Below are 25,885 nucleotides of genomic sequence, written 5' to 3'. Positions count from 1 at the left end.
TTAGATGTCCATCAACAGATGAATGGATTACAAAATTATGTGATATACACACAGTCGAATTTTACTCAGCAAAAAAGAGCAAAGCGCAGAATTTTGTTGTTTTCAGGAGACTAGATGGAACTGGAGAAAATTGTTTTAAGATTAGCCAGTCACATCAAGTGAAGGGTCACACATAATAATTTAACACTTGGATAATTAGCTAACTCAAAGTCTAAATGTCTCAAACAGGTAATAAGAATTTTATAATTGATGCTTGCTGGTTCCACTTATATAAAACCCTCTTTATTTTAATCTATATTAGGGCTTCACATAAGGTAGTCTATGACACAACTGTGCATTATTAAAAATTGAAAACCACTGTGGAGTAATTTAATTGAAATCCCACCTTTGGAGCATTTGCCATATTCTCTATATGATATATGAAACTTTCATTTTTAACACACCATGGATTCTCATGCCTTCTTTCATTTGTACATGCTTTTCCATCTAACAGAAGTACTTTGCTCCTTTTTATCTGTGAGAAAAATTCTGCTTATTAAAATCTACTGAAGTCATGACCTTGTAAAATATCCCTTAATTATATCAGATAGATTTTGAAGATGTCTTAAATATGGATCCATAGAGTCTTAACAATGATCACAATTGTATTCTTGTTTGAATACAGTAATACTTATTATTTGATATATTGTCCTACCACATTGGACAGTGAGCCACTGTTTCTTCAGTCCATTAATTCTCAGAAATTTGAAAAAAATATTGGCACGTGAAAGAAATTTAGCAAATGTATATAAATAAAAACAAATAGACTAATGCTTGAATAGATAATGGGCAATCCTATTATCTGTTTTAGATATTCAAACCCTGAGTTAGCTCTTCATCTGTACTCCAAGGTCAAGAGTAATGGTTTTTAAGATTAGTGGGTTTTGCTATGGGATGAAATATATAGACAAGGATTCTTTAACTTTTATCCATTTTTGACATTATAGCTCTTTAAGATGGATAAATCATTTGCATAAGTGCATAGACTTGATTTTTGGCTTAAAGCTGAATGTGGTACAAAACTCAATCCATGCCCCTGTGGAATCCTGAGTAAGCCATACAACTCCAAATGACAATTTCCTCTGAAAAATGGAGCTCACAACAGTAACTAACTTCTTTATTGCAAAGTAAAATGCAACAATTCAAGCAGATTAAATGTTCAGCACAATGAGTGGCACATGAAATGCTCTCAGTAAATTGTAATGAATATAGTCACTTTTTGTCTTAGCATTCTCACTTCTATAATCTAAAATCCTTGACCATGCAACTTAGAGAAAGAAAGATTTATTTGCTCAAAGTTTTTTTCTTGGAAATCCTTGGGTTCAGTCTATGTGAGGACAGGGACCGAGAATCTCAAGGCAGGTGTCAGGAAGCAATGAGAGAGGGAGAGCAGACTTTGTTCCTCAACATCATGGAGACTGGAAGCAAGAGAGTAAACAAAAAAGGTAAAGGGGAACCATATATAATCCCAAAGGCCATATCCACATGGACCTACTTTCTCCAGCCATAATACTCTACCAGCCCAGGCCACCACCCAGATAAATCCACTGCATGTCAACCCTGAGCTTAATACATGAGCTCTTCAGGGGGCACTCATATCTAACCATGATATCTTTTGATAATGCTGCCAGTTTAAGTTGTGTAAGTTCTGTGAATTTTGAGCCCATGGGTGTTTTACCACTGAGGTACACCACCGACTCTTTTTATTATGAAACAGTATTTCATCTAGCATAATATTCTCTAGTTCTATCCATTTTCCTAGAAATGACAAAACTTTGTTAATTTATAGCTACTTAAAATTTTGTTGTGTGTATATATACCACAGTTTTGTGATCCACTTATTTGTTGGTGGATAACTAGGTTAGTTCCATAATTTAGCTATTGTGAATTGTGCTTCTTTAAAGACAGATATGCATGTTTTGCTATAATATTCTGACTTCAAATCCTTTGGAAAGATACCAAGAGGTGATATATCTAGGTCATGTGGTGGTACCATTTCTAGTCTTCTGAAGAACCACCATGCTTTTCTCAACAGCAGCTGTGTTAATTTGAAATACCAGCAAAGGTGTAAAAGGGTTCCTATTTCCCCACACTTTCACCAGCATTTATTATTGTTTGTGTTCTTGATGATTTCCATTCTTTTTTTCTACCTCTGATACTTTGAGTTGAACTCAGAAACATTCTAACTCTGAGACATACTCTCAGATTTCTTTTATTTTTTATTTTGAAACAAGGTCTCATTAAGTTGCAGAAGGCCTTGATAAGTTGCTGAGGCTGGTCTTGAATCTGAGATCCTCCTACCTCAACCTACCAAGTACCAGGATTACAGAAGTACACCATCATGCCTGTCTTACTTGCCATTCTACCTGGAGTTAGATGGAATCTCAGTATAGTTTTTATTTTCATTTTTCTGATTGATGATAAAATTGAACATTTTTATATACATGTTGACCATTTATATTTCTTCCTTTGAGAAGTGTATACTCAGTTCAATTGACTGTTAATTATTTATTTATTTTTAGTGTTAAGTTTTTTAAGTTCTTCATATATTCTAAGTATTAGTTCTTTATTTTTATTTATTTATTTAAAATATTAGTTCTTTATGAGAGGAGTAGGTGGTAAAAATCTTGCATTTTGTCAGTTCCCTCTTTAGACTCATGATGGTTTCCTTTGATGAGCAGAAAATTAAAAATTTCATTTCATTTCATTTATTAGATTTTGATTTCCTGAGCTTTAGATATCTTATTGAATGTTTCAATCAGTGCCTTTATGTTGAAGTGTTATCCCTCTGCCCTCTTCTATTATTGGTAAAGTCTCATCTATTTTCCAGATTTATGATACATCTAAAGTTGATCTTGCACAGGGTGAAGGTTAGGGTTTATTCTCATTCAACAGTATTTGTTGAAAAGGCTGCCTTTTTTCCAGGCATCTTTGTAAAAAATCAACTGGTTATACATGTGAGGATGAATTTTTGTATCTTATATTCTGTTCCATTGACTCATGTGTCTGATTTTGTACAAATACCATGCTGTTTTACTACTATAGATCTATAACATAATTTTAAATCACATATTGTGATACCTCCAGTATAGTTCTTATTGGTGACAATTATTTGGGCTATTTTATCCCTTTGTTTTTCTGTATAAATTTTAGGACTCTTCTTTAGATCTGTAAAGAATGATATTAGTTTTTTTTTAATTTGTAGATCATTTCTGTAGGATGGTGATTTTGAGAATATGTATTCTACCTTGAATATATATATTTTAAATTATCATCTTTTTTATTGGTGCATTGTAGAATATATCTTTTTTTGTGTGGGTCTGGGGATAGAATCCAGGGGCATTTGACCCACAAGATACACCTCTTGCCCTATTTTTTATTCTTTATTTTTTGAGACAGGGTCTCACTAAGTTGCAGAGGTCCTCACTAAGTAGCTGAGGCTGTCTGCAAACCGCAATCCTTCCATCTCAGCCTCCCAAATTCTGGGATTACAAGTGTGTGCCATCAATACCCAGCTTGTAGAATATATGTTAATTGAGTACAAGATGGTAATGCCTTACATGCACAAATTACTCATTTAGCTCATCCCCAATTACAACTCCATTCCCCCCCTCTTCCTCCTTCTCATGTTTGGCTAATTGACTTTGATATGTTTATGAATGTACATATTGAAAATGGTATACATTTAACTTGTGCTTGGTGCCCTCTCCCACCCCACTTCCTTTCCCCCATCCCAAAAATGAGTGTCCAGGTTGACCATGCTACATTCACACTTATATACATATTCGAATATAGCGCCTCCATTAATCAACCTCAGCCGTCTTCCTCTCCTTTCCTTCCATTCTGGCTTTGCTGAGGTTTCTCCTCCATTATCTGGAGTCCCTTTGGTATCCCCAATACTCCTCAGTTTGGGCATATTAGAGAAAACATATGTCCCTTCTCTTTCTATGCTTGGCTGATCTCATTTAACATAATGTTCTCCAGGGCTTTCCATCTTCTTGCAAATGATATAATTTTGTTCTTCTTTATGGCTGAATAGAATTCCATCGTGTGTATTTCCCACAGTTTTGCTATCCATTCATCTGTTGATGGTGATCTGGGTTGGTTCCATATTTTGGCTATTACAAATTGTGCTGCTATGAACATAGGTATGCATATGTTGCTGTAGTTCTCTGATTTCAACCCCTTTGGAAAGATACCCAGGAGTGGTATAGCCGGATCAAATGGTGGATCTATTCCCAGTTTTCTAAGGAATCTCCACACAGATCTCCATAGCAGCTGAACTAGTTTGCACTCCCACCAGCAGTGTAAAAGAGTTCCTCTTTCCCTACATCCTCAGCAACATTTGTTGTTATCTGATTTCTTTATGCTTTCCGCTCTGATTGGGTTTAGATGGAATTGCAGAGTAGTTTTGATTTCCATCTCCCTGATGGCTTATGATGCTAAATATTTTTATGTATCTATTGGCCACTTGTATCTCTTCTTTTATGAAGTGTTTATTCAATTAAGTTGCCCATTTCTTGATTGGGCTATTTGTTTTGCTAGTGTAGAGTCTTTTGAGCTCTTTGTATATTCTGGTTATTAGCCCTCTATCCGAGTGGTGGCTGGTAAAAATCTTCTCCCATTCTGTAGGCTTCCTCTTCAGGTCCTTGCTGGTTTCCTTTGATGAGAAGAAACTTTTTAGTTTGAAGCCATCCCACTTGTTAAATCCTGCTTTAATTTCCTGCACTTTGGGGGTCTTGTTGAGAAAGTTATTGTCTGTACCTGTATATTGGAGTGTTGAGCCTATGCCCTCCTTTAATAACTTCACAATCGCTGGTCTAATTTCCAAGGTTTTGATCCTATTCTTTTTATTTATTTTTATAACAGGGTCTCACCAAGTTGCAAATGGCCTTGCTAAGTAGCTGATGCTGTCAGCAAACCGCATTCCTCTGTTCTCAGTCTCACAAATGCTGGAATTACATCCATGTGCCACCATGCTTGGCTAATCAGATATATTCTTCATATATTTACTACCATGTCACTTTTCTAATTTTTCTTGTAATTTTCTACCTATCTGCTCATTTTACTCATCTTTTCTTACATTTCCACCTATCTGCCCGTTTTACTTACAGTTTCTTACATACACATTGTCTAGTTTTTCCATTTCATCTATTAGGATAATAATCACAGGCAAACTCATAAGTTATTAATTCCAAAAATCAACAACATATTTAAATCTGGTTTTGCTCCTTTTACTTTGTCTCTTCAATATTTTCCTTTTGTTTACATTGTAGGTTTTTAATGAAAATCAACTTAGGTATATAAGTCTTTAGTATGAGGTTTTATATACATCTGAATATGCATTAGGCTGTGTTTAGTATTTGCTGTATCTGTAAGAGGCCAAAATTTTCTCTATTTTTCTTCTTTTTTAGAGTTTCCCTAAAGACTCCCTCGCAGATTGTGTGAGACTTACAGGTTTTATTGCCTTTAATCCCCTGTTATTTTAGAAGGGTTCTATTAATGTGATGGTAAAGTATGGGAAGAAGTGGGGTAATCTCTGTGCCAAAGATTAGTTCTTAGTCTCTTAGGCTATGATTTTTATAAGTGCTTTTTAGTGAGTTTTATTTACTTTAGATGAGACGGGAAGGCTACAATTGTCTGGAATTGATTGTTCATTTTCCCTTTTGTAATTTAGTCTTTGTTAAAGTTGTGTTAGTAAAATAGTTGCCTAGGATGGGGGCCTTAGTTAATCAGAACGTAACTCTGGACATGTTTTTAAATGGTAACTTTTATGAAGCATTACAAATTTGTGTTCAATTTTTTTTTTTAATCTTAGAATCTGATTGGGCTATTGGGAAGCAAAACTCATAACATAAGTGTTGGGCCCTCAAATGAAGGGCCAATAGAAGAGTCCACTGTCAGTATCCATCAATTAGTCAATGACCCTTTAAATGTACTATCAGACTTTAGCCGTGACTTCTGATTCCTATAACTAATGATGATCTCTATGTTTTTCAAAGATAAATTTAGTACTGGAAAAAAAGATCTTCATATAAATGTAACAAGAACACTTACGAAAATTTCTTTTGATAATAAAACCAGTAAAATATAGATATATAAACTGAATATTATTAATTAATGCATAGTATTAATACATATGTAAATTTAAATTAAATTCAAGAAAGATATCAAAGAATTCACATATAAATAGGGAAGTAAAACCTGATTTAAATTTGCTAATAGAAAAAAAAATTGATTGTTTGTACAAGAAAATGACCAATTGTACTTCCCTTGGAGAAAGCTCATTGGCATTTGTATAAAAAAGAATCATTTGCACCAGGTGTTGCAGAACATGCCTGTAATCCCAGTACTTGGAAAGCTGAGACAGGAGAAGGCTGAGACAGGAGGATCAAGTTCCAAACCAGCCTCGGCAACTTAGGGAAACTCTGTTTCAAAACAAAAAAATTAAAAATGGGCTAGGAGGGTAGCTCAGAGGTAGAATGCCTTGGGGTTCAATTCCCAGTGCCACACATGTAAAAAACAGAATCATTTGCATTGTCAGTTTTCTACAACTTTATATTAAATTGTACAAAGATGATTAAATGTAAAAACCTCAATAGGTTAAAAAAATTCAAGAAAATTGTGCTAGGTAAGCCCAGATATCATTAAAAGAACATCTACTAATCCCTTATACCAATTTAAAAATATTTTAAAATATTTACACTTAGTGGGAAAAACATTGTTGCAGGTATGCTTAGAGATGTAGATGACAGACTATATATGTTCAATTTTTTTTATTGTTATGAGGATTGAGCTACATGTATCAATGCTCTCTACTCATGATAAACTGTAATGCAAGGTGCTAAAAAAGAAGAAAAAGTTTCAATAATGTCTAAATTAAAATATATTTTGTACGATAAGAATAATTTTCAGCACACACAAAAGTTATGATTACAGAGTGACAATATGTTTAGAAAGTTATTAGTTGAAATAATACAATTGAGAAGAATCATATGCACAGGATAAGGTAATATTCATCTCTTTAATTAGATTTCTGTATTTTTTAAATTTTAGTTTTCTACCCTTATCCCTGCAACGACTTTCTTATTCTCCTTTACTTTTACCCTCAATAGGACCAGCTTTCCTTGTAAAAGAAATTTGGAGCAGAAGAGTAGAGATGGGCTTTTCTGAAATTTAGCTTAAGGGTTCCTGCAATTGTCTATCTTCCCCACTGAGTAGAATGGAAAGGAATAGTGCTCTTAGTTCTATCCTGCTGACTTAGGACATCACCTACTGTGCTGATACAAGGAATAAAAGGCCCCCAACTGTATATCAGCAGGGAAAAAAATTGCTTTGGCAAGGGCATACAAAACTGGTGCCTAGTAAAGAAAAGTGTCACATTTAAGATTTCTCTTATGTAATAGATATTATAGTTTGACCAGAGTCAGCTCACGTGAAACTATTTTGCCTGAAAATCAATTTCCACATGCAAAAAAAAATTAAAGGTCAAATCTAAGGATATATGTATTTAGATTAAACTTCTTTGAAGACAATTATCTGAGAAAAAGAAGAGTGTTTCTTTAATTAGGTCAAGGGCCATTTTTCATAATTTCTCAAAAAGCTTGTTAAAATACAGATTTCTGGGCATGTCTTGTTTCACTGTCTTGGGAAGGACCCCAAAATACAAATTTTTTAACAATTAGCACAAACCTAGGTTATTTCTTATGGCTCTAAAATTTGAGAGTCACTGTTTTAAAAGCAATCCATTTGGAAACAACTGGAGAAAATTTACCTGTTTAATAAAGGAACTCTATTGTATACAATAATTCTATCACTTATTAGATACTTCTTCAATTAAAGTAAAACACTTTACTTCTTTTACAATTACTCTGAGTGAATTGTATAGAAAGTGCTATGTACTGAATTATTAAGAGTGTCCTTTTAAAGACTGAATTCTAACAAAAGAGTAGGATTTATACATAAGAGATATGTATCAAAGATATTCCAGCTAAAGTACACTTCAACATAAATTAATATATCTCCTGTCTTTGTTAAATGAAGATATTGTCTGTAATATCCCAGTTCAGCCACAGGGGAAGGGAAAATGACAGAACAGAAGTACTCCTACAGCAGTTTCTCCCCAAGTTTGAATCAAAGCAACAGTTCTGCAACTGCATGATGAGGTATGAAAGCTGTGGGAAAGCATTAAAGTTCAACCTGGAGAGCCCCAACCAAGTGAAACCCAGAAATAGCAGTTTTTAGAGTAGAAAGAAAATTAATAAAAAGAATATATACTCAACCAATGCCAGACATGCCGTGGCTCAGTGAGATAGGCAATTTCCCCTCCAATAAGCTGAAAGGAAGTTCCCCCCAGTGAGTTTAAGAAAGGCAAACTCTGCTGTCCAGTGGAAAAACTGCCATCTGAGCAGAAAAAGAAGCTCAGATATGGAGAACTGAGCAGTTGTGTGAGAGTCCTCAATTCCTAGCAAATTTAGAGAATGCAAAGGAGTGGCACTAATTTAAAGAGTCTCATTATGTGCATCTGTAATCCCAGTACTTGGGAGGCTGAAACAGGTGGATTGAAAATTCTAGGTCAGACTCAGCAACGTAATGGGATGATTTGTACCTTAGTATGACACTGTTTTGAATTTTTTTTAATTATACATATACATACATTATATATATATATATATATATATATATATATATATATGTGTGTGTGTGTGTGTGTGTGTGTGTGTGTGTGTGTGTGTGTGTGTGGTGTGCTGGGGGTGTAGTTCCAAGGTTGAAATTCTCTGGGCTCAATCCCCAGCATCCTCCCAAATAAATAAATAAATAAATAAATAAATAAATAAATAAAAGTTTTATTACTAAATCTTTTATCATGAGAGATTATAAATGCCTGAAGTTTTTGCTTTTTTCTATCACTTTTTCATCTGGGGTGTGTGTGTGTGTTTGTGTACATAATCCAATGAACATCTATGCTTTTCTTTTCACTGGCTCTATGGATATTCAAGACATAAGTCAATCTGGGCTCGAGAGCAAGGCAAGGATATGGGAGAAATTCTGGGTGGCTAATGGAAAATGTAACTGCCAGTCTACTGGTCTGCAGAGTAGAGCAAAGTAAAGGTCGATTTTCTGTAAAATTGGCTGTGTAGCTAAATTCAGTGGCAACACATCTCTAATCCCAGTACATGGGAAGCTGAGACGGGAAAAGCAAAGGTTTGAGGCCAGCCCCTGCAATTTGTCATAAAATCAAAAATAAAAAAGGGCTGGGGTTATACCTCAGAGGTAGAACACCCCTGGTTTTGATCCCTACTACCAAAACAAAACAAAAACATCTACGTAAATTACACAGCAAATAATAAATAATCTAAGACTAAAGGCTTGACATTTTACTCCTAAAGTTGTGCTCTATCATTACCTGATATTTTCCTAAATTAGGTACAGTGAAGAACTCAGGAGGTAGTATAAAAGTAGATTTTTTTAAAAGTACAAAGAATAAATAGCTGGAGTGATGTAAAAAAAGAAGCCCTCTCTCTTTAGCTATAACTAAGTTCTCATAAGTTTAAAAACATGGTAATAAATTTAAATCATAATACTTTGGAAACATACTCTCCAATTTCAATACACTCATCCTTCATTTTCTTATTATTTTTAATGCAAAACATAAGATATAATCACGTGGGCATGTTGCAAATTGACACCTAATGCTACTTGTCTGGTAGAGTGAGATGTAGTTAGAGTTCAAGTAAAGTTTCTGGGGGTGAAACTGGATACTTGGCCAGATGCCAAAGAATAGATAACCATATAAATGACAAATTAAAATTGTGTACTATCTTTCATCATCAAGCTTAGTGGTCTAATCCAAATTTGGAGTACAATATGTTGTGTTTACCTTACTTATCTACCATGATCACTGCATAACTTTACTTTTTAACTGCACTGTGTAGCCTATTACTCTAATTGCCTTAAAATCTAGGTAGAAATTGGTGTTTATGTTTTGACATAAAAATGATAAAATAAATTTCCAATGCAAATCCAATTTCTGCATGATCAACTATTTCAAATTAATTTCAGATAATTGCTTTGTCAAAATCCTCTCACATTCATATACTGTCAATCATACACAGTTCATTGAGCTATTTCAAACTATATTCGGTTCACCTAACTAACAAAAAGCAATTAATTAAAGTTCTTAAGTATTTTATAATAAGAAGTTGTGTTTTCGTTTTTAAATATTAAACTATAAGTTTTTAAAGATTTTTTGAAAGTCTTATTCATGAGATTTTAATACAGGAATGCATATAGGAATACATTTATTATTCAGACCAGGTTCCAACATCAAAAAGTTAAATATTATTTATGCTCAAAATAAGATATTTTGAATCTTATTAAGATATAATCCATGTACAATAAATCTATCCTTTTAAGTTATAAATTCAATGTTTTTAGACACAAGATTGTGGAATTATTATCAATATATAATTCCAGAATGCACATTTTTTGCAGTACTGGGTATAGAATCCAGGGATATTCTACCTCCTAGTTACATCCCCAGCACTATTTTTATTTCTTATTTTTAAACAGGGTCTCATTGAGTTGCAGAGGGCCTATATAACTGAGGTTGTCCTCAAACCATGATCCTCCTGTGTCAGCCTCCCAAATATTGGGATTACAAGCATGTACCACCACGCCTGGCTACAGAATGTACATTTTTAATCTTGTATGTGCATTATAATAAACACACCTTGAAATATAAGCATAATTTGCATCTAATATCAATTTCATCTTGCAATGCATTCCAAACAATGTTATCCACATAGCCTATTGAAACCTGCAAAATCTTATGATGAAAATCAGAAATTAAGACCCGACTTGATTACTTTTCTTAGTACTCACACTGGTAAATATAGGACTGCCTTATATAATTATTAAATCTTGACTGTGCTTTATATCCTAATTACATAAATGTACATTTATTAGTGCAAAAGATGAAGATACCTTCAACAGATTTCCAAGTGATCTTTGGATAAAAATCCAAAGTACTTTATCTTGCTCAAAAAGGTCTATTTAACTATTTCTCACCACTTGCAGCTCTATATTGAATGTCTTCAGTGCCTCAAATATGTCTTCTTTAACATAGTATCTTTCTTTGATTTGTTGTTCTCATTACTTTGTTGTATTGTTGATTTTTTTGATTCAGTTGAACATAAACATGCTGATTGTATTGATTCAGTGTACCATATCACAATTTACATGATCTCTTTTTATTTGTTTATTTACTATTATTTATCCCATGTTTGAGATTTTGTTTCTTTTCTATAACCTTTTCTACTATTATGTATTTAATGTCTATTCAGCTTAGACACTGACAACTGCTGACATTGACACATTATCTTTATCCCATTCCAAACAGATTCACTCTTTCTTCTAAGTTGAGATGTCCTCATTTAGAATACTTACCTTATCTGAGCATGATGGTACATGCCTGTAATCCTAGTACTTGGGAGGCTGAGAGAGGAGAATCACAGGTTCAAGGAGAGCTTGAACAACCTAGCAAGAATCTCAGCAACCTGGAAGCACCTTGTCCCTGAATAAGAAGTGAAAAGGGCCAAAATTGTATCTTGGAGGTAGAATGCCTCTAGATTCAATCTGCAGTAACAAACAACACACACACACACACACACACACACACACACACACACACACAGAATATTTAGCTCTTTATGTGTCCTCTTTATATGTACAGAATGAAGTGTCAGTGTAATTTACTTTTGGCCAAAGAAAAAGTAATTTTGTATTCTTCCAGCAGGAGATTGCAGGAAAAACATTATTTCTCAGGTGAGTAATTGCAACTTAGCTGAATTTTCCTTTGACCTAAATCTTTCTCCTACTGTTTATCTTTGGAATGCATAAAGATATGAAGCCATTTTGCAGTTCTGACAATGCAAAGTCATCTATCTTTGATGGTTGAACAAGAGGCTAGAGGAATAATTGCAACATCCGGAGAGTGGTTACTTCAAATTGCAATCACCGTAGTTGAGTATAGTGAATTTGTGCAATATTAACTTATATCCTTCAAGGTAGATTTTATGTAATTACTTATGCATGTCTATCAGTATTTCATATATATCGCATTTTACCTAAACTTTTTCCTGTAGTCACTAGGGTTACATACATTTTGCTACTTCAAATAATACCAGAATGAATATATTTATGAATATACTGTGTGAGTTTTTCTTTTGATAATATCCAAAATAGAAGTATCATTAAATTGTAGAGTATACATCAAGTCAGCTTTAATAAGTACAGAAATGCTGCTGTCAAAACTAGCTGAACAAGTTTATGGCTCTACCAACAGTGAGTAAAATATTTCCCATCTTACTATCAAAGGTTGGTATAACTTGACTATAATTTTATTACATCTTTATTTATTTGTATTGGTGCATTGTAGTCATATATCTTAATGGAGTACAAGATGGTAGAGGTATACATGCACACATCACCCAATTAGTCCTTCCCCAATTTCCCTCCATCCTCTCCTCTTCCCTCCTTCTCATGTTTGGCTTAATGATTGACTTTGATACGTTTGTGAATATGCATCATGTACATGATGGTTGACTATAATCTTTTACTAATATAATGACTAAAAAGAGGTAACCCATGTTTTATTTTCATTCTCACTTCTCTGATGTCTAGTGAGGTAGCACATATTTTATATAATTAATAGCCATTTGTTTTTCACCTTATGATTGCCTACTAATATCCTTTGCTCAGTGTTCTATTGTTTCCTGAGGTCCCCTTGATTTGAAGAAGTTTCTTAAGTAAGGAAAATAAATGAATGTTTGGCTAAATATGCTGTTTGAGTAGATGTTTTATTTTAATGTAGTCATACCTATTAATGTTTATTTCATATTTTGTGCTTATAAGAATATAAATTAAGCTGGGCATGGTGTCACATGCTTGTCATCCCAGCATTTGGAAGGCTGAAAAAGGAGGATCATGGTTTGTGGACAGCTTCAGCTACTATTTACTGTGGCCCTTTGCAACTCAGTGAGACCCTGTTTCAAAATAAAGAAGAGAAAATAGGGATGGAGGTATTGCTCAGAGGTAGAATGCCTCTGGGTTTCATCCCCAGTACTGCAATATATATATATGTATGTATGTATGTGTGTATGTGTATGTATATGTATAAGTATATGTATATGTATATATTTTTTTCACTAAAATTCATTTCTATTCAAAGGTTCATAAATTTATTCTCCAAAATTTTAAAACTTTTACACTGTTTTCTTTCATATTCAATTCTCTAATCAATATAGATTTTATTTTTTCAATACAGAGTAAATTCAAGCTTTATTTTTTATTTTTCTTCAGTGAGTCATCTTTTCTAATTTCATTTATTAGAGTATTATTTCTCCTTAGTCCCAATTTCCAATATTGTGTGTGTATGTGTGTGTGTGTGTGTGTGTGTGTGTGTGTGTGTGTGTATGTTTTAACTGTCTTTTTATATTCCATTTGTATACTTGCCCATTCATATACTAGTGACTCACAATTTTAACATTAGACCTTTCAGTAAGTTTTAACATAATTTAAGGTTGATTTTACCTGTTTCTTATCTCTCTCTTTCTTCCTGAAATGCAGAACACATAGGAGTCCTGTCATCCCTGGGTCTTATTTGACCTTGGAGGGCAAAGGCCAAATATTGGCTGTTTTCTTCTTAGCTCTTTAATTTTTTTGATTATTCTCAAAATCCCAGTTCTTTAACACCCAGTAGGTCAGTTTTACCAGTAGTTGTTAAGGAGTAGGAATTATACACATGAAAAAAAGATATATTTTGAAAATTGAAAATATTTCCCAATACTGGTACATTAATACATTTTGAAGCCTCTTCCCAATACTGGTACTATATCTGTATCTCATTCAATTAGTTGAAGTCCTTAAGAGTAAAAACAGAAGCTTCTCAGAGAAAAATTCTGTTTAAAGACTACAGCATCAATTTCTGCTATGGATTTTGGATTTATGCTTCTAATATTGAGGTTAGTTAAGTATTTAAAATGTTCTTACATGCACATACACATACACCCATAGTTGAATCTCATTATTCTTTAATTCCATATTTATAAGATCACATACCAGTAAAAAATTATATAACCCTGAAATTAATACTGATAGTAATATATTGGTCATGTTTATACATGTGCACAGTAGCAAAAAGTTATCTCATGTGCATGTTCTCATCTGAAGCTGAATATGGCTATGTTCTACCTTCTTGTTTGAGAAATAATACAGACATCACCAGATTTTATTTTAATTGCAAGAAACTCTGGGTTCTGGGGCCAATTGAATGGGGTTTTAATACCTGTTTTGGAACCTTTTACTGGACATTTTATAAGACAGTTATTTTACATTGTTGAAACTGTCTTTCTTCTTTGTAAAAAAAAAATTAGTTGGGTGAGTTGTGTAGGGACTTTAAGATAAAATTAATGTAAGAAGCATGTGTGTGTGTGTGTGTGTGTGTGTGTGTGTGTGTGTCTGTGCATTTCCCCAAGGAGAAACAGTTCAGTATTAACAAACTCAATGTTTGTGGTGACTTTATAGAAATAATTGTCATGAGTAATGAGAATCAACTGCATCGATAAATATGGGGAGTGACAGACATGTATAATGTTTAATTCTATCTGTTTCATTAGAGAACTCTGACCGCTATAGCTAAATAACTCAATTTTCTTTTATAGATTTTCTTGATATTAAGAATTGAACTTAAGACCTCATGTATGCTAAGTATATGCTCTATCACTGAGATATAGCCCCAGCCTCTATTTTTAAATAGCTGCATTATATGATGTGTGTATATCATAGTTTTAAAACCCTCCTTTTATTGAATGACCATTTAAATAGTTTGTAGTTTAGGAGCACTAATTATATGACATGATCTTAGATACTATTGGTTTTATTTGTTTACATTAAATTGACAAGTGACTATGTATGTTTCTGGTATATATTATAATGTTGTATTTGTGCATTCAGTGTGGAATGATCAAATAAAGCCTTTTAACATATTTTTATCTCAATTATTGCATTTTATGGTGAAATATTTGAAATGTACAATTTTAACAATTCTGAAGTATACTATACATTATTATTCACTACTGTCACTGTGGTATACTATAGATCACAAAACGCACTACTCTTTTCTAAGTCAAAATTTGGATCTGTGTCCCATATGCTTCCATTGCCTCTCTTCTTTCCTTCTGGAAAACATCATTCTAATTCTCTGCTTTAAGTTTGACTCATATATTCTACATGTATATGAGATCATTTGGTGTTTATCCTTCTGGGACTAGCGTATTATACTTAGCGAAATGTTCTTTAGATTCATCCATGTTCTTACAAATGCACTATTACATGTAGTAATTCAATAATTTTATTACTGTAATTATGTGGGTGCCACTTTAAGTCCCTAACAATAATGAATATTTCTATGGTTAAAATGTTTGCCACTAGTAAGTCATAAAAGATGTCTGATTGCTATTTTAATTTGTATTTTCCTAAGTATTCATAAAATTATACTTTCATTAGTATTTAATCATTTAAATTTCTTCCTCTTTCTATATATGCCCTTTTTTCATTTTAAATGATTTTTAAATTTTAATTCTTGTCAATTTTAAAGATTTTTTGTACACTTTAACTCTAATGTCTACATTATAATATTTTTCTAATAAATACACATAATATTCCAAATTATTTTACCTGTAATTTTTTACCATATGGATTTAAAAATTTGCATACTTAAACATATATTGCATGTTAAGTCTTGTGTAGAAGGTCTCACCCCCTTCTACATTAAACTCCAGGAATTCAGGGTTTTTTTTTTATATGGTTTTCAATAGGGTTCTGATTTTATTTTTAGACCAAAGTTTAGTATTGCTAATTTACTTACCATTCATTATGCTGGTCATATTTTAGAACTAAATTGGAAAACTAATTCTTATTTACCCATAAATCCCACGGTTTTACTTTTACAAACTATAATTATTTCAAAATTACCATAAGTGGCATATTTATTAACCAAATTAAGCTTTTATTGCTCTTCCATATCTGGGATGATGGAAAAAACTGGGATCATTAGGGTCTACATATTTAAAGATTTTGTTGGCATTATACATTTTTGAACATTTATATCATATTTGCAAACTCATTTTTGCATAGGTAGACATTCTATATAGTTAGACACTATATAGACAATTGTCTGCTTTATAAGCACATCACTAAACTGTTGAATTATTATAAGATTTATTAATCCATTTGTCTTCTACAAGTATATAATTTTTACTTTTGCATACAATGACAATTTAACATCTCTTCTAAAATATATATACCTTATATTTTCCTATTGTTTTCTTTGTCTAGCATATTCAATAATATGTTGAAGAGTTGTCATCATTATAACTCACCTTTTTTTTTCAATTATGACCCTAAAAGTAATTCTCCTATATTTTATCTAATATATGTTTCTCTTAAAGATTATTTTTCTTTTTAAGGGGTTTCTACTCTATAATTACTCCTAATCTCCAAATAACAAACACACAGAAGAAAATACTTTACTTGTACAATTCAATATTTCAAACTCAGTCATCACTTCTAGGAAGTCTTCTAAGATCTTTTAATTCAAATGGCTACCTTGTGTATTGTAAGTATTATTATTATATTAATAAAACTCTGCTATTGTAACTGCTTCTTTATTTCTCTGATATCTGTCACCAGAATACAATAATTATTTAGAAAAACACAGCACAAACATCCCAGCATATAGTTTACTAATACCATTTATCAATATATTTAGAACTACACAATATGCATTTATTTTTCTATTAAGAGTCTGTGTCCTCTAGGTGTTTGACTAGTTGACTTGGATGACAAACACAAGACTTTAGTTTTTATGCTAATATCCTCAAAGGAAAATATTTTTATTAGAAGATATTCTTTGCTATTTTACTATTTTATGTCTGTATTGATTGCCGATATTATATTCAAAATTGTTATCATCACTCCTAGAAAAAATTTCCTAGTAGAACAGTTTTGTGTTCATGTACTTCATTGATATTCATGTGGACCTTGAAAACCAGGCTTTGAAACGTGCTCCTTAAAACTTTTTCTGTTATTGTCTTGACCATCTGTTTAAGAGACTAGTTGTGATGTCTTCTTTAAATAATTAAACATCCTCTAGAGGAATTATTTGTATAATATATTTCGGCTTCAAGTCATATTTATCTCTCAAACTAAATTTCATAAAATTTAATTGGTAAACAGTCATAACTTTATTCCATTTGTTTGAATGAAATGACTGCATAGCATACATAACAGAACATTTACTTCCAATACTAAAGTAATGCCATGCCAGATAATCTGATCTCCTCACATAATTTAAAAAAAAAATAAATGGATAATTACAATGCATTGCCAGATTTGAGTAAGAGTTCCTGATCTTTAAATACACTAAAGTTTAGTATAATAAAAACTATGTCACACAGTTTTAAAATTTCTTTATGAAAACATTATAACAAAAGTTCTAATCTTATAACTATTATATCTTTAAAATATTCATACTGGAGCCAGGCGTGGTGCCGCAGGCTTGTAATTCCTGTGCTTGGGAGGGAGAGACCAGAGAATCGTGCAGGTTCGAAGCCAGCCGCGTGCGCTGGCTTAGGAGACCCTGTTTCCAAATAAAAAAGTATAAAAATAGGTCTGGGAGTGTAGCCCGGAGGTAGAAGGGCTTCCAGGAACCCCAGTAACACCAAAAAAATTTATTTATATATATATATATATAATCATATGCTTTAGGAAAATTAAATTTATTAAATTTATTACCTACAAGTTATATGGCTACAAATCCTAGTATTTATTTATTTATTTATTTTGGTGGTACTGGGGTTCCTGGAAGCCCTTCTACCTCCGGGATACACTCCCACGGGCTACACTCCCAGACCTATTTTTTACTTTTTTATGTGGAAACAGGGTCTCTTAAGCCAGCGCGGCTGGCTTCGAACCTGCCCGATCCTCCTGTCTCCGCCTCCCAAGCGCGGGGATTACAAGCGTGCGCCACCACGCCCGGCCCCACATCCCAGTATTTACAATAACATATCTCTCTGTAGAAATGTTATAGGAAAATTAAGTATTTGGCAGATTTTTCCCTTATCTGTTTTTCTGATTACTCTCGAGTTCAAGAACTGGTCAATCTATATCTGTAATGGTTTCCTGAAATGTATTTTTTGGAGTTCATCAATAACTTTTTATATTATATTAGGATTTGATTTTTGGAGGGTGGTCCTAGGAATTGGGCCCAGGGAATTTCTACTTCCAAGCTACATCTCTAGACCATTTTTTACGTAAGGCCTCTCTAAGTTGCTAGACTCTCCTCAACATATAATCCTTCTGTTTCATCCTTCTAAGTACTGAGAACACAGGCATGTGCCACTGTGTCAGACTTCCATATTAGGCTTTAAATTATATAAGTTTTAGACTCACTGTAGTGTTACTGTAAATCTCATAATTGTCATGAATCCAACTTCAGCTTCTTAAGATTCTGGACTAAACCTGCAATAGAGCTCTTTATGAACTTGAATAGTTAGGCTATTTTATTTTTTATTTATTTTTTTATTTTTTGGTGGTACTGGGGTTCCTGGAAGCCCTTCTTCCTCCGGGCTACACTCCCAGACCTATTTTATATTTTTGAAACAGGGTCTCTTACGCCAGCGCGGCTGGCTTCGAACCTGCGCGATTCTCCTGTCTCCGCCTCCCGCCTCCCAAGCACGGGGATTACAAGCGTGCGCCACCACGCCCGGCTGAATAGTTAGGCTATTTTAATATTAAGGGGATAATTTCATTCATTATGGACTTGTTAATTTCTCAAATTTTTTATGCCTCTTTACTCAACTAATCCCAATAAGTATTAGAAAGTGACTAATAGAAAGTAGACAGTATTATACAAAGAGTTAGTTGCAAAGTATATGTTGATAAAATAGTGGAAGTTGGAATGCCAAAGAAAAGAATTTTAAACAAAGTATTATTTTTGTGTTTTTACTGTACTTAGGTTTGAACCTAGAAATAGTCTCCCATATCACTGAGCAATACTTCCAACCCTTCTTATTTCTCTTTTAATTTGAAATAGGGTCTTCCTAAGTTTCAGTCAACTAGCCTTAGAAACTGCGGCACTCCTATCTCAGAACCGCAAGTACTCTGATTGCAGGCATGTGCCAATATGACTGGCTGTAAAATATTCTTAATAAAAAAATCAAATAAAACAAGTTGAAAAGGTAATAATTATAAAAGTTATAAGATGTATTTCAGGTGATTGAGACATGTCTATGTTTTAGAACCTAGACCTCTACTCTTAACCTTTTAGAACTATAATATGAACACTTAAATATGTGTATTTCAATGTGCTCATTCAAGAATAAGTTATTTATAAATTAAATTTCAGACACACTAATGATATAATTTTATTATGGGGAAAACTAATTGAAATATAACAGTTTATATTACTGATAGATAAAATGTTAATTAGGCATATTGCTAAAATGTTGGTAACATACATCTGTGAAGCTGTATATTTTATATAAATAATTAATAATTGTTTAATATACCAATATATAATATCTGTGAAATCTTATAATTATGTGTCATCTGGCCAATCTTCCAACATTTCACAGACCAGACCTTCTCAATCTTTCTTGAAGATCCATCGTATGTGTGTGTGGTGGGGAAGCGGAGTGTAGATTGAACTCAGGGACATTCTATCTCTGAGCTACAACCCCTAGCCATTTTTGTTTTATTTTGAAACAAGTTATTGCTAGATTACTGAGAGTCATGCTACGTTGCTGAAGCATTTCTAGAAACTGAAATCCTCCTGTCTCAGCCTCCCAAGTACTGGGATTACAGACATGTGTCAACACTCCCTCACAAGGGCCCACTTTTCTAATGAATACGGACACTAGCAAACTGTTAACATAAAAGTCATTGTTTAAATGCTTACAGTTGGAGCGCCCGGACCCCGCGGACCCGAGCGGCGGCGGCGGCGGGATCCCGGGACGCGGCGGCGCGCGGAGACCTAGCAGGCAGCGGCAGCATGTCCGCCGGCGGAGCGCCAGTCCCGCCGCCCCCGAACCCTGCCGTGTCGTTCCCGGCGCCCCGGGTCACCCTGCCCGCCGGCCCCGACATCCTACGGACCTACTCGGGCGCCTTCGTCTGCCTGGAGATTCTGTTTGGGGGGCTCGTCTGGATCTTGGTGGCCTCCTCCAATGTTCCTCTACCTCTAATGCAAGGATGGGTCATGTTTGTGTCTGTGACGGCGTTTTTCTTCTCCCTCCTCTTCCTGGGCGTGTTCCTCTCTGGTGTGGTGAATCAAATTGATGCCAACTGGAACTTCCTGGATTTCGCTTACCATTTTACAGTGTTCGTCTTCTACTTTGGAGCCTTCTTACTGGAGGCCTCAGCCACCTCCCTGCATGATCTACACTGCAACACAACCCTGACTTTGCAGCCGCTCCTGAGCGACAACCAGTATAACATAAACGTAGCGGCCACAATTTTTGCCTTTGTGACGACAGCTTGTTATGGTTGCAGTTTGGGTCTGGCTCTACGAAGATGGCGACCATAGCACTCCTTGGAAACCAACAGCCAAATGTTGGTTCTGTTTGTCTGTTTTGTATGTCTGATCAATTTGGATATCAGTTTGTCCAGATGTAACAACATTCCCAAAGTAATTTGTTTAGGATATAGAGGAAATTTAGGTGCAAGTTTTGGATTATTTCATGGTTGGAATTTTAATTTTATGATGTTAAAGAGAGAAGTAGCCTTTCATTTTATACCTGATCAATCTTGATAGCTATCTACCTTTCTCTCGCGTGTGCGCGCTCGCTTGCTCACGCTCGCTCGCTCTCTCTCTCTCCCCCTCTCCTTCCCTCCCCTTCCCCTTTTATTTGTTAAAAAAATTTACTTATGCCCATGAAGTACACAGATGTTGCTCATGAAAAAATTAGTATCTTTTTTGTGTGCTCGCTCAGCCACCCAAACCTTAATACTTATACTTAATAAGTAATACTAATACTTAATACTAATAGGTAACTAAAATACCCCCAAATAACACATTTCAAATAGGCTTCCCACTAAAATTCTGTCTTTTATTGTAAAGCAAGAATTGACACATTTTTTCCTGCAAAGGGCCAGATGGTACATATTTAGGCTTCATGGATAGTACAGTCTCTGTCTTTGTTGCAGCTATTCAGTTCTACTATTAAAGCATGAAAGTGGCCATAGACAATATATAAATAAATGAGTATGACTTTGTTCTAAAAACACTTTACTTTAAAAAAAAAATAGGGCAGTCTCAGTTTGCCCCGTGAACTGCAGCCTGTCAACCTTCGTTGTAACACCTTAAGTGATATGCTCTATATTTTTATGGTCATGAACATTTTTAAACCTAATTGGACTAGCCACATAATATTTAGTTTTATTGTACAATAACATATTTCCTTTTATTAATGGTCAAATTCTTACCCTTGGAAGGGCATTTAGTTTTCTAACGAATTTCAGCAGTCTTGGGTCTAGGAAAAAGATTAATTGATGAAATGAACCCTAGTTGCTTGATGAAAGTAATGCTCTAACAGCTGAGCAAGACTTACCTGAGTGCTCTTCAGACAGGATCCCCAGAGAACAGTCATCACTGCTAATGTAGTATCTACCTACTGTTTTCCTACTGTCTTACTTTGGTTTACTTATACTTTGAAATACAGTGGTTTGCCTGGTGCATGGATATATAAATATTTATGTATGTAAAGCTTTCCCAAATAGAGCTCTCCGCAAAGTTAACTTTTTATTCCTAGTTATTTTTGCATTACTTTCTCAGTTAAATTTGAATAGAGTATTAAATATCACATGAAGCCATAGGTTCTTACATGTTTTGAGAATAGCCCAGACATCTCTGTTGTTTTGGATTGGTGATAGGTAGACAAGTGAGCTTTAGAACAAGAGCACAAAAAACTCTCTGGCTGAATAGGACAGAAAAAGAATTATAACCTGTAGAGACCCTGGTCATGGAAAAATACAAAAGCGGCTTGGTGGGGGAAGAAGTTAGGGTTAAGCCCAGCTCCCTCCCCTCTCCACATGAGGTGCTGGGTGCCTTAGCACCCTAAGAGGGTTACCTTTGGGAAAACAGGGCTTTAGGATTGCTTTATTCTTTTAGCCCTTTGTTTTCTGGCTGAATCATCCCCTAAGAGCGCGCCATATACAAGTTGGGCTATTTCATGGGGCATAGACCCTTCATGAATGAGTACCATGATCAGTGCCCAGCGATCACCTGTTACCTGTTTAATACTCCACTAGAGGGAAGGGCCTTGTTAAAGCTTGGTTTGTGAAGAAATTACAAAAACAAAAGACACATTTCAATATATGGCTTGAGGAAAGCAGCCTTATGACTTTATAATCATGTCATGTCTTTTCTGTAATATCTGACTTCTTTGGTATTTCTAGGCTCCATACCACACATCAAAACCTGTATTATGAATTATATATTACAAAGTCATACATGTGCCATTGAGATATATTATATATTCTACTTGGAATTGTTTAAATGTAGTCAGCTAGGATTTAATTGTGAGGTTTTATTTTTTTCCAAGATATAACAGACCATGCTTTGTGGCATTAAATTAAATGATTTGCTTAAAAATATTGGTGGTACTTTTGGGAACCAACTCTAAAATGCCTAACTGTGAATACTTAGATTTGTAGATTAATCACATTCTAGACTTGTGAATTGAGTGAAAAAGCATCTGAACAAAAATTATGGCATTCAAGAATTCTTTTATATATCTTAGGTGTAAAAAGGAGGAAGTGCTGGTTGGTCCTAAAATCTGGTAACTCCTTGAAGAAAAGAAATTTATTTTATAAGTGTTATAACTCTAATAAAGTATTCATTTGATAAAAAAAAAAATGCTTACAGTTTTAGAGAGGCTCGGTGGCTCCTGAGTGTAGTCCTACTGTTTAGGAGGTTGAAATAGGAGAATCACAGGTTTGAGGCCACCCTCAGTAATTTAATGAGACCCCCATCAATTTAGTGAGATCTTGTTTCAATATAAAAAATAAAAGGACTGGAGGTCTAGCTTTATGTACAATGCGCCTGGTTTAAAGAGGTGGAAGAAATGGTGACAGAATAAGACCCTAAGTTGAGCTTTCCTCTAAATTACCTTTGACAATCTGAATTGAGCTGCAACCCACATCCCAGACTACCTACATGGGAAGTGGTGTCATGGGTCAGCATGAGGATTTCTACTTACAAGCTGTGGGTTCTTGGATTCCATAGAGAAAAGAATTTTAATGCAAGCCAATCAGAGTCAAAGGCAGAGGTTTAATTTGAGAAAAAATACACATTTAGGGGAATGTGTATCGCCATCTCTGGAGCATGAGAGTGGCCACCAAGAGTGCAGCTCACTAGAAAGGGGGTGATTGGAGCATATGAGATAGTTAAGCTCTTTCTTTAAAGTTTAGGGTAAAAATCTTAGGGTATGGAAACTTGGGTGCAAGGCTCTTTAACAAAAGGTGTAACTTTTTTGGAGATCTCTTCCTTGATGCAAATGGAACTCTGACAATAGGTGAAGTTCTCTCAGGTTTAATTGCCTCAGGAATTTTTATATGGAGCCAGCCGATTATGATTTAAAAGTATAAGCCTAGCTTTATAAAAATGAAAAACCAAGCTCTGTAAAATAAAAGTAAAGATTTTAGATTTTAAAACCATATTTTTCTTTCCTTCCCCATCTGTCTCCTTTCTATCTAAATTTTTATTTCTTCTATCCTATCTCATTAGTAGAAAGTAAACACAGAAAAACTGAAGAATATAAGGGCATGTTCAAACATCAAATCTAAATAAAAAAAGAAAAGAAAAAGAATAAATAAATTCCTGAGCCAGTGGAGAAATGACAACAGTGGAAACTTTGGAAAAACTCAGAAAATCTCATACCCAGCAACCTGAGAGTCCGTAGACAACAAGAAAACCAGCCACAGATTCACATTTCCATGTTGGCACAGAAGAGAAAAAGGTAACCAAATTCAAGACCCCGTTCCTCCTCTCTAGACTCACCATATTTCTGGCAGTAGATATAAGTGTGCAACCCACAGGGAAGTGAGTGCAGGCCCCACACACTGGGTAACTTAAGAGAACATAAAAAGAGAGGGTTGGAAGACACACAGACCTTGGCTACATGCCGGCATGAATTCCTGAAGAAAACAGTGGGTGACCTGGAGTTTACAGACCACTCCTGCTAATTCCCTGGTCACAGAAGATCCTGACATTAGGGGTTTGGTGCTTAGGAAGACAAAAGTAGACACTGGCCCAGCGTTTCACCTGGAGGCCTAGAACTGAACTGGGACTGTAGATTTATTTATTTTATAAAGATTTCTAATCAGGCAGGAAAGCTTGAAACAAGCTTGAGAATGAGAACTTATAGTAGTAAGTGGGTCTTAAGAGTTGAAAATATTCACACAGATCCAGATGGCTATAGAGGCCAAGTGAGAGATTGTTTATTTTGTGTGTGTGTTCTTGTGTGTTGTAGGATTTTTCTCTTTTCCCTATTAATTTTTTCTCTCTTCTCATTCTTTTCTTTTTTTCCCTCTCTTTTTTATGTGGTGCTGGGGATTGAAGCTAAGAGCTTTGTAAAATCTGGGCAATTACCCTACCACTGGGCCACACACTCAGCCTCTCCCAAGCAGCTAGCAGTCTTGGCCAGCCCCTCCCCTATCCTCCATCCAATCCTGCCTCATTAATAAAGTAGAAAATCCAGCAGGCAGGGAAGCAAAGAATTAAACCAGAGTTCTGGAATAGCATTCACATAATCTTTTAAGCAAGCTTCAACAAAAAAGAAAAATTCATCAAGGAACTATATAAAGTTAAAACATTTATAACAGCAAATACTTTGAACTATTCTTTTCTAAAAATAGCTAAGAACACAAACTTGTGGCTCCGTCTCACACCATAACATGTACTTTATAATCTTTACTAATTATTTTTATCTTTTTTCTCTTATCTTAAACTCATATTCTACTTGATTCTATTTTCTTTTTTTTTTTAATTCTTACATCCCTTACTTTATTTATTCACCTTTAACAATTGTAAACAAACTGACTTCTCTAAATCCCTGCTGCTGAGGCTGGACCAGATAGGTGAACCAACAGGACTGACTTCAGGACACTAAAACCAAGACAGAGCCAAAATGTGAAGACATCTAGCATCCCACACACCGAAGTTTCAAAATTCTCAGGACATAAATTGCATTGGCCTGCAACTCAGAAACCACTTCCAATTAGGGAGACAACAGGCAGGTCCCGTCAACACTACCATTGCAGTGAAAAGACAGAGTTTTGGAGAAGCTGCAATACAGTAGTGGTGGTCTAAGGGCAAAACAACACAGGGCTGATATGGGACACAGACCACAGACTCAGTACTGTAGGGTGGTAAATGCTTAATAAAATGTTGTGACTATCCATACTGCTGAAACTATTTACTTTTAAGACATATGTTGAGGTAAACATTTGCTTGAAAAACAGGATATCATAAAGGGAAAAGGGTTATACATAGGAATTCCACAGAGTGAAAGGAAGGAAGTTGGCAAATGAAACAAAGATACAAACTTAAGAAACCTAAAAACATAAGAGGAATAGCAAGCAAACAATGAGCCCCTAAAACAAATGAACTCACCAACTCATAATTGCAGAGAATGTCAAAAGGGAAATAAAAAATTTTAAAGTTGAAATTTAGGTTTATAGAAAAGGGTTCAGGAACAGTCTGAAAAATATGAAAGAGCATATTAAC

At 34.5% G+C, this 25,885-nt stretch overlaps 1 protein-coding gene across 1 annotated transcript; it reads left to right on the top strand.

Moving 5' to 3' along the window:
* Positions 1-20,152: 20,152 nt before the first annotated feature.
* LOC308278532 (protein MAL2-like) lies at positions 20,153-20,683 on the top strand (the record flags this gene model as incomplete). Its single annotated transcript, XM_080718350.1, has 1 exon — positions 20,153-20,683. One exon carries the CDS (start codon positions 20,153-20,155, stop codon positions 20,681-20,683), a length of 531 nt encoding a protein of 176 aa, XP_080574476.1.
* Positions 20,684-25,885: the final 5,202 nt, after the last annotated feature.

This window comes from Muscardinus avellanarius, assembly GCF_963383645.1.
Source record: "Muscardinus avellanarius genome assembly, chromosome: X".
NCBI lineage: Eukaryota > Metazoa > Chordata > Mammalia > Rodentia > Gliridae > Muscardinus > Muscardinus avellanarius.
Note: the sequence above shows the minus strand (reverse complement) of the source record. Positions and strands in the feature narration are given on the sequence as shown.